Source organism: Eucalyptus grandis, chromosome 2 (assembly GCF_016545825.1).
Source record: "Eucalyptus grandis isolate ANBG69807.140 chromosome 2, ASM1654582v1, whole genome shotgun sequence".
NCBI classification, from domain to species: domain Eukaryota; kingdom Viridiplantae; phylum Streptophyta; class Magnoliopsida; order Myrtales; family Myrtaceae; genus Eucalyptus; species Eucalyptus grandis.
This window is the reverse complement of record NC_052613.1, coordinates 46,857,380-46,873,022: the sequence shown is the minus strand read 5'-3', so window position 1 is coordinate 46,873,022 and position 15,643 is coordinate 46,857,380. Positions and strand designations below refer to the sequence as shown.

The 15,643-nt window shown below is 38.0% G+C and overlaps 2 protein-coding genes across 2 annotated transcripts; both read right to left on the bottom strand.

Annotated features, from left to right (window-relative positions):
• Positions 1 to 2,568: 2,568 nt before the first annotated feature.
• LOC104433162 (E3 ubiquitin-protein ligase RHA2A-like) lies at positions 2,569 to 3,664 on the bottom strand. The gene is given in 3 exon segments (XM_039305986.1): positions 2,569 to 2,783; positions 2,914 to 3,214; positions 3,217 to 3,664. Coding segments are annotated over 2 exon segments (588 nt in total). The 5' UTR covers positions 3,542 to 3,664; the 3' UTR covers positions 2,569 to 2,783; positions 2,914 to 2,951.
• A 5,008-nt stretch (positions 3,665 to 8,672) lies between these two features.
• Positions 8,673 to 12,725, bottom strand: LOC104433166 (2-oxoglutarate and iron-dependent oxygenase domain-containing protein CP2). Its single transcript, XM_010045830.3, is given in 10 exon segments — positions 8,673 to 9,059; positions 9,140 to 9,251; positions 10,144 to 10,262; positions 10,408 to 10,454; positions 10,457 to 10,531; positions 11,112 to 11,198; positions 11,290 to 11,440; positions 11,532 to 11,708; positions 11,919 to 11,966; positions 12,303 to 12,725. Coding segments are annotated over 10 exon segments (1,173 nt in total). The 5' UTR covers positions 12,627 to 12,725; the 3' UTR covers positions 8,673 to 9,026.
• Between the last annotated feature and the right edge of the window lie 2,918 nt (positions 12,726 to 15,643).

Genomic DNA, 15,643 nt, shown 5'->3' with positions numbered 1-15,643 from the left:
CGAGTATCCTCGCCTGTTCCCTTGCTCATGACTCACTTGGAAGGCTAGGGGTCGCCACCTCATTTATAGCTCCCTCACTTTTTCAATCGATTTCAACTTTTTTACCATCACTGAATCATCTCTCGGTTCCTCTCTCTAGTTCACCTCTGATTGCTCATTCTCATCCTCCATTGTTTCACAATCTCTCTCTTGGTCAACTCTAAACTATGTGCTCACCAACCATTTAACGAAATGCCAAAAAGAAATTCTCCTTGTCTTTAGTTTGGACTATTGCTTAATGGTGGAGGTTGGCCCCCTCCATTTCGCTTTGTAGCTGGCCTTGCTCCATCATGCTCCCTCCACCACAATAGCTCCACCTTCAAATCCTATCTTAGGTTGCATAAAAAAAATGATGGGTTATTTCTATAATTCGAAGGATATTTAGAGGATTTTAAACCCCTTTATCATATCTTATTCCAATCCACATCTGGATTGCCAAACATAGTCTAATGGTATAATAATCATATTTGTAAAGATATATATATATATATATATATATATATATAGTTACATGTTGTTTCGTCACTAATGATCAACACATTCTTGCCATCCATTAGAAGTACAAATAAGAAATTCTCCCAAGTATTTCATGATTCCTTGGGAGTGAAATAGTAAACAAACATTTCTTCACTTAAAAAATTGATTTTTTGAAATGATGTTAAGACCTATCAAATTGACGAGTTAGATTGAAAATGGTCCAACCTAAATGGACCAATTTCATATGTTTTGATACATTTTTATGTAATACGAATCTAGTAACTTATACTCAACTTAACACATATTGCAAAAATATTTCTATATTTAACCTAATTTTCGAAAACTCATACCCAAATCGGGATGGGAGCACAAAGCGAACAAGCATGAAATTGAGAGAAGGCAAGAAGTCATACAAATGTGTTGAGTCTAAGAAAGTTGCGGACTCATCAAACATCCATATTATTTGGGGTTTTACAATTTTAAACTCATTTACAAAATATAACTAACTCATCTAATAATTCAACCTATCATATATGGGTTATATATATAATGGGTCTATAACCCATTTGGACAAATCTAGACATTGTTAACAAGTGTCCCAAGACACTCGATAAAATATTAACGATAGAAAGAACGATTTTCCATACACAACAAACAATGTCGAAAATTGAAAATATGTTCTCTTTTCAAAATGCCATCGATGAAAACATAACAGTCTAAGCTTAATGAATTCCTTTTATCGAGTTTAGAAGCCCTTTTGGATGAAATTTAATTTTAAATTAAATCAACGGGGAGAAAAATGCACCTTTCAGCAGGTTATGGGTGTTCGACCAAAGAAAAAAGAACAGGTTTTAATTTTAAAATTAAATTCTGTTTGACCGCACCAAAGCAACTCATATTGCATCAGCACCCACTACTCGAAGGGGATTGGTGGAGACACTTCATCGGATAAACTCTCATTCCCAATAATTAAAGTTAATAATGCCGACAACAAGTGATCAGGTCGGCAATCAGCTCCATTTTATATTTTTTCTGTGCAGCTTCAAATTGTCAATGTTTACAAGACTGGGTCCACTTCCTTTCCTTGATTGGACACTTTATCATCCCAAATATGTTCTAACAAAATATTTTGTGCATTTCGTTAAAAATTTACGATGGATTTATTTCTCTCAAAACGAAAAATATCTTTAATATCATCCATGAAAATTATATCTAAAAAATAATTAATTTTTACTTTATGGTTTATAACAAGTGATTTCCTTCCCCTTATTCCCTCAATCTAGATTAATTATTTTAATCCGTGTTGGATGATTTCTATATATCAATTAGTTCTTCATCATCAAAATACTGGAAAATAGGTAAATAATTTTCCATCAAGCAAAATGATGTTTAGTGCGCATACATCATCTATTAAGTCTATCTCGAAGAGCTTCGCTTTTCGTTCCACGAAGTGAATGCTTTTGTGGTACTTGTCGTGGGGCACCGCCAAGCCATTTTGTTATTGTTTGTTTTGAGTTCAATATTGCAATCGCGAAAAAAGGTTTGACAATTCATGCAAAATGTCACGAGCAATAATAGAGAGGAACCTCCATTTGGATTGCCGTACGAGTTTGGTGAAAGAGAAACTACAACCGAAGCTCTACACATTGGGCGATATTATCGAAGAGAAGTTCGGCATAAAATTTAATCCGTCAGAAAACATAACTAAGATCGTCCTAATATATTTCGTCGTTTTCTTTTTTTGGTAAGATCTGCATGAAATACTTTGCCGAGTAGTCTTAGTCCATTGGTACTCGTGATCATGTGAAATTATATGACTAAAGCCGTGCCTCGAACGTGCAGGCGCGACAAGGTAGAGTTCCCAGTCAATAAGAATCGCCAATCCAAAAGCTAATAAATTATATTTATGCTAATGCGTGAAATGTTGTATGAAATATGTGGATAAAATTCGAGTCCCGAGTGAGATTCGTAAAAGATGCACTGACCACTTATCTATGAAATGGGGGTAAGGCCATAAGAATGATACAAACGATGTTAGTAATGAAAAAAAGATAAAAGTAATGGTAAATGCCATTTTATTAAAGATCACTCTTAAAACTCCGGAAAGGTCGACATTTACAGCGAAGTGAAAAAGAGCTTCCCTACAGCAGGAGCTCTTCAAAAAACCCTAAGGGCCAATCCCAGACATCATCATCATCTTACATACGCATCTCTCTCCCTCTATCACGATCTCATTATTGCAAATGGCAAAGACCTAGCCCAAAAACCTATATGAACAGCACCAAGTAAAAAAAAGAAAGTCAAGACAACCCTAGCAGTGAAAAGGGTTTAAAAAAAAAAAAAAGATGGTCAAAAGGACTGTGAAAAAAGAGCAAGATGGAAGAAGAAGTGTGTCACCGTTTCTGCGCCACGACTGATGGCGCAACAAGACACGGTCAAAGCTCGTGGCCCATCGCCACCGCCCCCGCCCAAAATTCAAGGGTCCCCCTTCCCCCGGCCGGGGTGGGCTCAGCGCAGCGAGAACCACTCCACCAGCTCTCCCCCACGCGCCTCCCCGCGGCGTCCGCGGGCTCGCCGGACGCCGCCAGCGGGGACCGGCAGAGCGGGCAGTTGAAGTTGAGGTGCTGGAGCCACCCGTCGAGGCACGCCTTGTGGAAGACGTGGCGGCACCCGAGCTCGCGCACCTGCTCGCCCTCCTCATCGCGGAGAGGCACACCACGCAGTCGGGCGACCCGAGGCCGAGGCCAGAACCGCCGGGGGCGGCGGGGGCGGGGCAGCGGCAGGAGGAGAGGCGGTTCTGGTTGAGGTGGTCGGCGAGGACGATGAGGCCGGCGAGGCCGGAGCCGATGAGGCCGGCGTCGACGGAGGAGTCGGAGGCGGCGCGGTGGATGGATCTGGAGAGGCGGAGGGAGTGGAGGAGGGCGAGGAGGAGGGAGCGGAGGTGGCGGACGCTGCGGGCGACGACGGCGAGGAGGAGGAGGGGGATGGAGCCGGAGGCGACGTCCTGGAGTTGGCTCTGCAACATCGCCGTCGTCCGATTCGAGTGCTCGTTTCCGGATGATGGAGGAGAAAAAAGAGAGACGCTCGTGTCGTGTGGGTTGGGTTGGGTTGGGTTGGGGAGGGCCAAAAGAATGGGAGAGCGCTGTGCGCTGTATTATAGCAAAGCATGTGCTGTGTTTTGGGGGAGGGGCCCACTTTCGTTCCATTTGAAAAATGTTTGGAAAAAAAAAAAAAAATTCAAAACTGCTTCTTCTTCTTCTTTTTTTAATTATTTTTAAATTTGGGTTAGCAAATTGTTGATTTTCGTTTCTTGGGGTGGTGGGGCTGATGCGTGGATAACGATGCTGCCACACATGTGTTGCTCAGGAAGTTGCAAAGTTTGATGGTGATTTTTGCTAATTAATCAGGGCGTACTTTTTTTCTTTTCTTTCATCACGTCAGTCGGGCCAAGTTGCTGACTTGATGGCGTTTCGGCGAATGCGATTGGTTGTGCCCGACGTCGCAGGTGGCGAAGAGGCGGCGTCAAAGCAGGCGCTCGTGTGTGGCCCTCGAGGGTCACGATTAGATGAGCAGCAACCACAAGACGTTACAGCGATATATTTTTTTGTGTGTTTTTTTTTTTATCTATATCTTTATATGATCTTACGATAATTTAATAACATTACTATCTGAAAACCACTTATCTTAGCTTTTATCATATAATTGAGATTTTTATTTTATTAATATTTCATATTTTTCTTGCGTCTATATATAAATTATGATCAATAAATCAGTAAAGAATTGATGACTATTAAATCATGAACTTATATAGAACCTTAAATCTGTAATAAGATAAGTTGTAGATTTCAAGATATGCAAAATAAATTTTAGGTTCCCAAAAATAAAGAACCTATTCTTTTAAGTTTCATGTAAAATCTATACCAAATTTGAAACCGCTAACCCTTAAAGAAATGATGAATATAAGCTCCCTTTGCTAAGTGAATGACCTTTTCCTCACCATCCATTTAGAAAGCAAATGTATGGCCTTTTCTATTGTATTTTCTAATTATATGAAATGGGATTAAACTCTAAAATTTACAAAAAGAGTAATTAAGTCTTTTTGTTAACTCCATCCAACTTAATTGATTAATAATGATGTGAATACATGACATTGATCTTACTAAAACAATAAACATAAGACAAAAAGGATGTCATCTTGATCCAAATTATAATTTTTAACTAAAATCTTAATGGAAGTAGATTAAGAAGTAAACAATGCTGATTTTTCTTTTTAAAAAAGGAACATCAAAAAGGAAAAATTAAACAAATGAGGCAGGCCCTTGTTGCTGCCGTCCCACCATCGCCGAAAAGGGCAGCGGGGCTCAGCATTCTTATTGAGAATTTGATTAATTATGCTCAGTGAGTTTTCTAACTTGTAATTGAGATTGAATCGGCTACTCACTTTAAATAAAGATAATTTCTACACTATAAAGTCAACATCTCTCCTTCTTCAACCCCCCCCAGCATGACTACTACTTTTTCTCTTCTTGTAAATGAATGCAGGAGAAAGTCTCCATGTATATAGTGTCAGACCAATCGTCGAACTTGTCCGCTTTGCTACTTTTAGGATACAGGAGAAATATAGAGAGGAAGGAAATTCGATTAGATATTTTGAAAATAGAAAAAAATTAATGAAGAGAGAGAGAGAGGAGGGAAATTGAGGCATTTTACAACTTAGCAATTTATCCTCATTTGCATTTGCCGAGGGACCTCCCAAAATTTCTTTGATAACTTAAGCCCTGTACGAATATAAATTTTTTTTTTTCTAATTTTGCCTTTATTAAAATTTTGAAATTTTATTTTTACCCTCAACGCATCATGTCGCTGATAAGTAAGATCTTTGAATTGTCAGCAATCTTTGAAGCATCGCCGATTCAATTTTTCTTATTTTATTTTTTTATTTAAGTTATAACTTAAGCCCTTTATGAATATAATTTTTTTCCATGCATCATTTAAACCAAAGTTGATTTCAAATATGCTTTTCAATTAAATTTTACTAAATACTATTTGCATTTTGAGAAAAACTTAACGTAAAGTCTTTGCACGTCACTCAACAACTTTTCCCAAATGTGGAGCCAAACTCAGCCATGGGGTTCATATGCCAACTAGGACGAAAAGAATGGGGAAAAATTAAAATAATGAAAAAGGCGAAAATGATAGGGGTTGCGATAAGTAATCACAATTAATAAACGGCGCAAGTGGACGTTGGATGGTGAGGGATCGGACAGTCGGGACAACGACCACATCCGAGATTGAGATTTGCCGCGATCTCCGGCACAATTATCTGCCGGCACCAATTAACACTTTAGTTGAAGTCATATCGCGAAATGGAGATTAAAAAAACGAAAAAGAAAAGGAAAAGAGCGGAATCTTCACCGTCCAAGGAAGATCAGGGGACCACTGACCCCGCTACTTGTCTTCATTTAAAAAAAAAAGAAAAAGAGAGAGAGAGATTAGCTTTAATTTATATGCAGCCGTCAAGAGAAAAAAGTGCACTTTTTTAAGGTTTACATATATGATAACTCAACCTAGGTTTATGTTCAAAAAAAAAAACTTAGGTTCAATATGCAATGCAATCCCCGATATTTTAATTTATTCAATATGATGCCACATTTAGAGAGCAGTATTGCCCAACTTAAGTCGTCAAAGATGAGATTATAGGATCAGCGCTCTTCTAATAAGTTAATTTATTAAGGAAGAAGATATATTTAACCATATTAAAATTTCACGCAAAAGTTTTGAACTAAATAACATAATTACAAAAAAAAAAAATTATAATCAAATTAGCATCTATACAATGAATTTAAAATTGATTGGACGATTTTTTATCGTATCGACAATCGTAGTGTCTCTCATATAAAATTGATTCACCCTAGCCTAATCTATAGAATTAACCTTTTCTTCCCAATCTATTGCTCGGCCACAAAAAATTGGTTTTTCATTTGAGCGTTGCAGCCACTTTTTATTTTCTTTGGGTCTGAGGTAATGCTTACGATACCATAGAAAGACTTGACCTTCCTCGTTCTAAAGCGTCACTTAGGCAGTTTGACTCGACCTAACTAAGCAGCGCTTTTCCCCTCCCCATTTTGCTATTCAAAAAAATCCGCGGCCAAATTCTATAGGTACAACAACCACCCCTCAGAACAATTCTCAATGATGAGAAAAAGAAAAAAGAATTCATGAAGCCCTAGAGAAAGAGAGATACCCTGAGAAGAGAATCGGGCTCTCTGGAGTCTTCCCTAGGATAATGAGCAAGACGGGTCTATAATATACACAATGAATTGCATATAATAAAAAGATGGCGTGACCCTTAGAGTCGGAAGTGGTCTAGGATGTTCTCGTTCAATGCAGATTATTGGGGGAGAAAAGCGCGATGATTACGTTGATTAGGCTTTTCCCCCCCCCGGCCAATTAGTGGTGCGCATCCTCAACTTTCGAACCGCCAATGCGCGACTTGGCCGCTCGCCCACGCGCACGCGCTTGACACTTCTGTTCCTGCCGCCAATAATGCACGATTAACAAAAGGCAGAGAGGATAAAGATACCGACGTTCCCGCGCCCCACTTGGATTTTAATTAGCGAAAGGGACGGCGATGTACTCTCCGCCGGTCCCTCCCTTGATTAATCAACCACGCCTGTCTAATCGTACTGGGGATGGAGATGATGTGCTCCGACTCGATTGATGGAACTCTCTTTCGAAAGGTCGTGACTTCTCGTGTTGCAGGTTGCTTGTACCACAGAAACGTCCATCCATCCGTAGCAAATCCTTACCGAGCATGTGCTATCGCAGATGGGAACAGGAGTTAAAAACGAAGGGAAGACGGTCCAAGGGAGACGCTTGCACGGCACCATCACCCTCGCACATTATTGAGATTTCTTTAACTGACATCGAGCATCCGAAATCTGTCGGACCATTCGAAAGGATGAGAAAATGAAACTCGGAGCCAACATCCTCAATATTTAAAAAAATGAGTGTTTGCGTCGTTTGAAATAATTTAATTAGCCAATGAAATATATTTTCACTATCAATAATATTATACTATCAATAATATTATGTATCTAAACATTTTTAAAGATAATGAAAATATCTTTCGTATATTCATTTTTGTAAGTAATATAAATAATTATTTTTCAAATGTCTTATAAATCCTTGATTTTCCTTAAAAAAAATAGTTAATATCATAAAAAAAAAAAAAACTCCAAATCGGTATGTTTGTGATAAATTTACTTAAAATTAATTTTTTTTTCATAAAAACATCAAATTGGTATACTTCTAATAAATTTATCATAAATTAATTTTTTATTACAAAAAATCTCAAATTGATATACATATGACAAATTTACCCAAAATAACCACAAAAATCTCAAATTAGTACACTTGTGACAAATTTACCATAACTTAATTGTTTTGACCGTAAAAAACCCAAATTAGTGCATCCGTTAAATTAAATTAATATTACAAAAACCACAAAATTGATATAACTTTGATAAACAAAGAATAAAATCTCAAACTAATATAATAGTCAACTCCCATGTGTTGTCTGACTTAACAATTTAATAGTAAAATTTAATAGAAACTAATAAAATGTAAATTCATCATAAATCAATTTAGAGTAAATTTATTATATATACTAGTTTGGGTTTTTTAGTAGTGAAAAAATTAGCTCAGAATAAATTTATCACAAATAAATCAAATTTTTTCATGATATTAACCCAAAAAACAGCGCCCCATACAACATTTTCACACTCAATCATGTAAATGAATAATTTAAAACTCCTGCCTCCCACATATATCAATCTTTTTCCATTTCAAAGCCGAAGTGGACTGAACTTCTACCTTGCACTTCTGTTGCCAAAAATCTTGGTTACGCTTTATTTTTCAGGGCCCCCATCTAAATACTAAGTCAAACAGCTGACTATATTAGGATTATGCGATCTCCTCAACATCTAAGCCATGATTCACATAAATATAAACCTGGCACAGCCAGCACTGCTCAGGAGTATTCTCAATGAAATCCAGTAACATCGATCTATTCCGGTGCACCATGTGTCGGCCACTTTTAGCCGTAGAATACGCTCAGAAGCAAGATTTCCCCCTAAGCCGCATACGAGCTAGACATCTTAAGGCTACCCTTCGTGCTATATAGCCTCTTGTATTCACCAAAAAAAATCGTACAACCAGTATCTCCGAATCTGACATCATATGTCAATTAGCAAAGAAAAACGACCATCACGGTGAAACAAGGAACATCCTCCTTCGCTAGAACAAGCAACACATCAAAAAATACATTTGAAGCCCTCGTGTACTCAACCTGGATTACTTTTTTATGTACAGCTTCCAAGCAGTCCAAAATCAGCAGAGGGGCAGCGATGGCTGAGATTAATTGCCATATCATGGATGATGCTCCTTTGGATTCACAAATGCGACAGTTGATTTACAAGTTCCCAACAAGGGGTGGCAAGCTCCATAACTCAAGCTGCTCTTCTTTCCCTCCTCATCAACTCCTGAATACAATTTGAGACAGCATATTGTTACCAAGAAATATCAATCTTAACTTTTCCATGCACTTAAATCTAAACCATACCAATTTGGTGCTGGCAAGTGACGATTGATGCCTCACTCTCTTGGTGCGTAGGCACTCCCCACACCAGCTAGAGAAATCTGTCTGATATTTCTTCAGCTCTCGAAAGACAGAACTGCTTCGAAGGTGTTCGACACAGGTCAGGCAATCCAGCAGTAACAGCAACCATAAACATTGCATCACATGGTTGCAAAATTCTAGCTCCATTAAAACTAAGCTACCCATCTTTTACCATCACGAGGCAATATAGTAATGAAAGGATGCATTTCTTACCATCTTCAATGTTCAAATGAAATTTAAAAATTTGCTTTAGCTAAAGATGTGTGTTAGCATATCTATAGAATAGAAAGAGAAGGCACGTGAATTTACGAATGGCATTTAAACTGGATTCAAACTTAAGAAGCTTGTCATTTGATACCCAACTCATGCTTGATTTTTTTTCTCTATTATGGTTGGAATATGATCTTTGTATTCCTCATTTGCTTGTCCTTATGTTTAAGTTCGGCTTAAAGGATATTTGGTAATCGACATACTTTTGAGAGACTCTATTTGATAAGTAATCCAAATTAGGTTTCTGTTGAACTCAAGATTGAGCTAAAATTCAACTTGATCGTAAACAACTCACTCAGATATCCTGAACAAACTATAATAAATTAATGTGTCCTTTGCACAGAAAAAAGGCATCGAACATGCTATTGGTCTTTTGAAACTCGTCGCTGCTCCAACTACATACACTTCAGTGAAGCTCAAGTAAGTAAAGATGTCGTTTGACTGGCTTGCAACTCTAAAATGGATCGTATCAACTTTATGAAAAAATAAAATAAAATAATTCATGGTAGCACATTATTAGAGAAATAGATGACCACTGTGAAAAATGATGCCAATGCTTTGGCTGTAGATCACTTGCATATTAACACCAGTATTTCCAAGAAAGGAAATCGTGTAAATTAATTTCATGTAGGAAGAACAAATCATGAAGTGAGGCAAACTAATGGAAGGAAAGGTACCTTCTGCACCACAAAATTAAGTTGGCCCGATGTCCGGATGTTGTGGCTCTAGCACCATGACGATGGCGACCACGATGAAGAACTGCATGACCAGGGGTATGGGCATAGTCAAAGCTTTCCTGCATAAGAGCATTTAACAACAGCGAAGTAAATGAGCACTTAACAAATAAAAATCTACTAAGAACAGCAAAACAGAAACCTATACTTCATCAATACATATAAAACAACATAGCTGCACAAGAACAAAATAACAGGTTGGCATACCTCTTGCTGTGTCTCTGAGTTTACATGCTTATCACATCGAACGCCACGAAAAACAATTCTCCACCCGAAAATTGCTCACCCAAACAAACATTTAAAGTGACTTCAGAGTCATCTACATGGAAACCTGAAAAAACAGAGTCGTTTCACTTAAGAGTTATAAAGAAGAATCCAGAACTTCAATTTCAGAAAAAGGTGGAAAATGACCAACAGGTGAAAAACAAGAACAGGCAACAGAAAATGGCAAAAGTACCACGATGCAAGTAAGATAATACCAGAAAAAAGATCAACTAATTAATAGAGAGAACAGAGGTATGACTGAAAATAAGATCTTACAAAAGAATTGAAGAATTGTCATGCAAGTCATTATTGAGCATAAAGGGACCACCACAGCTAGACCAATTTTGGACATTTGAATAAACTGAAATGTATTATACAAAAAGTAGAAGGCTGCATTTGCTTTGTAGACCAGGATTAGATCAAACTTCTGAAAAGATCAATCAAATGTTCTGCAAAGCAAATCAGTCTTGAGAAGTTAAGATCAGGCAAGCATATGGATTGAGACTTTCGCCAGCAAGTTCAGACTTTTCAATATGCCAAACGATAAACCAAATGATTTAAAGAGAAGTTTTCAGCTACACATCATTTGAAAATTTAAATATAAGGTACCATACAATTAATAATGATTGATTAAATGAATTACCCACCAAGTTCAACATCCCTATCCATTCCATATTCAACAACAAAACCATGATGAGAATCCAGGGTGGACCCGCCAACTTCTGGATAGAAAACTGCAAAACATAATGAGAGCTTTCAAGTCTAGGGTACATCATACACAGCCTCCCTCTATAAATCACATAATGGATATGTAGCTCATATTACCCCTAGCTATGGGACGAACGAAGTCATCCATCATTCTAGCAAGCATGGTCTCCAAACCAAAGTCATCAAGGACAACACCATATCTATTCATCGTATTAGGCCGCATGATCCTGAAATTTGTGTCATGGACCCATCTCTCAAAGTTCTCTACCTAAGCAATCAGAACCTGATAAGACAACACAGCTACTAAACTCAAGCTGAAAATAGAGTGCCACATAATGGCGAGAAAAGTGAAATTATACCTCGTCCAATAACATTTCACAGGCCCGTGACTGAAGCATCTCAAACACATATATCCCCGGAGAGGGTTCAGTAATTATACTTCTAAAACTCTCTTCCGTGTTTTCCTTCAACGCCCTCAGAAACGAGGGCACAAAGAAACTTGCGGCGTGCAGGCTGTAAAGCTCTCTGTGAAGAGGCTACAGAGATGAGGGAAGGTTAACAGAGACGCCCATAGCATCTACTTACTTGCAGAAAGAGTTATGCATCAGTACTCAAAGTGTCCTTTTGAACATCACATATACATGAGCGTGGTGCTATATGGCTTCTTCTCATAACAAAGGAGTTCAAACCTTCACCTGCTGTCAAAGTAAAGATATTGAAATAGCTATATTTGCATGAAAGGTTACCTTATAGTTAGCTAGAATCTTCTGCCTGTATTCTCGATGCCTTAGGACCTGTCAAAGATTAGTACAACTGTAAACTGCAACAACTCCGTGAAAACCAAAATAGTCAAGCCAGAAACTGAAACGACAAAGAGGACCGCACAAAAACACGCAGCTCATTCTCAGGATCTGAATAATACTCTCTCCAGCCCCTCCCTCAAAACCTCGATCTTTCGAATTATCGAAGACTAAATCACGGGACAAGACCGGCACATTTAGGATCAAAGCTTTCAAACAAGCATACGAAACGCCGCGATACTCAACGGCCGCCACATGATCATGCATTGCATTAGCAATCTCGTCCCGGAATCGACGTTCTGCTGCTACGGGGAGGGAGAGAGCACTCACGCGCGTGCGTTCGCCCTCGGGGGAGTACCGGAGGAGGATGTCGCGCATGTAGTCGACCTTGGCGTCGCGGGAGAGGGCCAGGAGCGGGGGAGGCAGGTAACGCTCCAGGGAGCTGAAGAGCATGGGGCTGAAGTCGAGCTGGCTCTGCAGGTCCTCGTAGCTGTCCGGCTCGTGATGATCGGTCGGGTTCAGGCGGAGCCGGTGGGCCGCCCGGGCCGGCGCTGGGGAGGCCGCCGAGAGGGCGCCGTTGCCGTTGCCGTTGCTGGCGGGGCTGGGCGGCCGGAATTGCTTGAAGCGATCGGTCGGGGAGGCGTCCACCGACATTATCGGGCCCCCACCGCGCGTGCTCTGCGAATCGGAGTTTCCGTTAGGGTTTCCAGGGGAATCCGGAGTCGGAAGGAGAAAGGAGGAGGAGAAGTAGCAGGTGGTGATTAGGGGAAATGAGGTTTGCCTGGGATGGCGGGACCCATTTGATTACGTGGAAGCCTGGAAGTAAGGATGAGCATCGGTCCCACGATCAACCCTGGACCGACCTGGACCGACCTGGACCGGCCCAACTTGTCGGTTCTGGTCTGTTTCTAGGGAGACTGGATCGGTCATTGATATTAGAATTCCTGGATTAATACTGTGTGGATTGATCCTTGATCATGAGAGTTTCGAGTTAATCCAATCCGGCCCAATCCTTACTATATATATATCTATCTAATATATTATTAATAATTTTTTTATATAGAGAAAATTTTAAAATAAATGATGTCAATAATATTAAACATCTTTTTAGTGAGGATTTCAAGTAATTTTATATTGTTATTTAATAACTTAGGTTTGTAATGTCTTTTACGGCGTCAATAATCATAATTTACAAAAGAATAAAATATTTTTGTGAGAAATTCTCATAGCGTCCAAAAAGCACCTTATGGCATCTTCCTTAAGTACTCATTCTCTTCTCTTATTTGTCATCTTAGTATTCAATTTGCTAAAATCGAAAAAAAAATAACTTCTCTACTCACCACTCAACACTCGTCTCGCTCGCTTTGAGTTACTCGTGCCACTTGTCGTTCAATACTCGCTTGGCTTGTTGCTCTCTGCTTAACATTTGACGCTCATTTTGTTCGACCCTCATCCCACTTGATTCTCACCGCTTTTGTCCTTTTTAGCTGACCTTGTTCATCATTGAACTTATTGGGTCAATACAATCCTCGGTTGTCATTTCAAGGATTATAAAAAATGAAATAAAAAAATTATTGATTATTCCTGGATTGACCTTGAAATGGGACCGAACCCATTGGTCGATGCAGTCCTCAATAGCTTTTTTAAGAAAGAAAAATGAAATAAAAATTATTAGTTAATTAGGGTTGACTTTGGAACCAGACCGAACCCGGATCGATCTGGTCCTTGGTCCCAAACTCAATAGGATTGATCATTGGTCCCAAAAAATGAGGTGTACAGGCTGGTTTTAGGGTTAAGGGGTGGACCAGCCCAATTCGAACTATACTCACCCCTACTGGAAGGTATATTGTAAAAGTTGACTCAGGCCCACTTCGATCTCCCAAAGTTATATATATATATATGTAAACACACATATATATGTCATAATTTATCATTTATGCGATAGTTACGTAATGCGACAGTGATTTTGTGATCAATAACCATATAATTTGATCATGAATGTCATTCTATATAAGTATCTGTATATCTCGCTTTTAATTTTTTGGTCGTCTCATTTATCTTATAAACTACATTCTCCTTTTCGCTAATTTTGTTGCTCTTTAAGAATTAATTCAAACATTTTATAATTTTCACTGCAGTAATTACTCTTATATTTTAAAAATTAAATTAGTCTAAATTAAAATTTGTTCAATAGAATTCTTGAGAAGAGAAAATTATTTAAAAAGTCATAAATTTATTACACTTGTATTAATTCAATCATGAGCTTTTAATTTTACCAACTAAGTTCTAAATATTTTTATCTTTGCCAATTAAGTTTATCTGGTCAATTTTAGTTGAAATTTATTAACGTAGATCTAGTTATTCTACGGCTAGCATTCACGTAAATAAATTTTACTAATATTTTAATATTTTTTAGATTTTTCTTTTTTCTTCTTATCCCTTCTTCTTTTTCCCAACTCCACAGTGAAATGCCGGTCTTCGCATTCAAAAGTAGCCTTAAGAAGTGCAAATTAATAATGAGATGGGAATATTCAAATAATGACCCCTATTTTATCACTATTTATACTATTTCCATTTCCGCGTCTCTTCCTTCTCAAGCTTTCACATTTAACACATGATTTGTGATGATCGCATTATTTAATAAAAGACAATCACATTTTGATTGGAAAATCCCCATTAGGCTTCAGTGATTTCTCAGAACCTACAAAGTCTACGAATTGACCCGTAAAAAAAAGGAGGTTCCAGCACACAAGGCCCCCGCCGACATTAATTAGTAATTACTCATATTTAGCTTGACGTATTATTTGCATTCTGTAAAAGAAAAGAATGGAATGACATCGGACCAGAGAGAGAATGAGCTAAGCATGAGAACCGAGAAAGCCAAGTTAGAAAAATGTTACGAAAAATTATACAAATAGTCCATAAACTTTAGTCTAATGTACGAGTGCAATGTGGCCCTTTTAATTTGTTCAATGTAGTTTCTAACCTTTTAGTATATGTTCAATTTAGTTATTGAATTATGTGAAAATGTTCATTGTTGTTCATGATCTTAAATTAATGATATGACTAAATTGAACATTCTCTTATAGTTTATGAACTACATTTGAACATGTAATTAAAGTCCATGAATCACATTAAATAAATTAAATATTTACCAAAAATTCGTGAATCATATTGAATAAATTAAAAGTTCGAGGCTACATTAAATATTAGACTAAAGTTTATGAAACACATTAAACAATTAAGAACCATATTGCACATTATTATCTCACTCGGAATTTAGAAACTCCAAATCAACTCTGACAAACTCCAGAGCTGGTCAATTTGGTTTTAACTCAGTCTCCATTCAAGCTTTGTATTTCATGCTAAAAATTTGAAATGACTAACCTTAAATTCTAACTTGATATTCGGGCACAATTTACTTCGAATATAGAGATGTTAATAATATGTCAAACCTGATAAAAATTTATGTGAAACTCTCTCTCCCTCAATGCCCAAGAAGCTTAGTTTAGGGTTTTTGGTTATCAAAAGAAGAAGCCACGGCGCTAAAAAAAGAGAGCACAGGTATATTTCATGCTAAAAAGTTAATAAGCATTTTACAATGAAGACACGCTACAATCTAAATTATAAAATTCATCTGGTTTGGGGGACGGCAGGAATCATTCATAGAC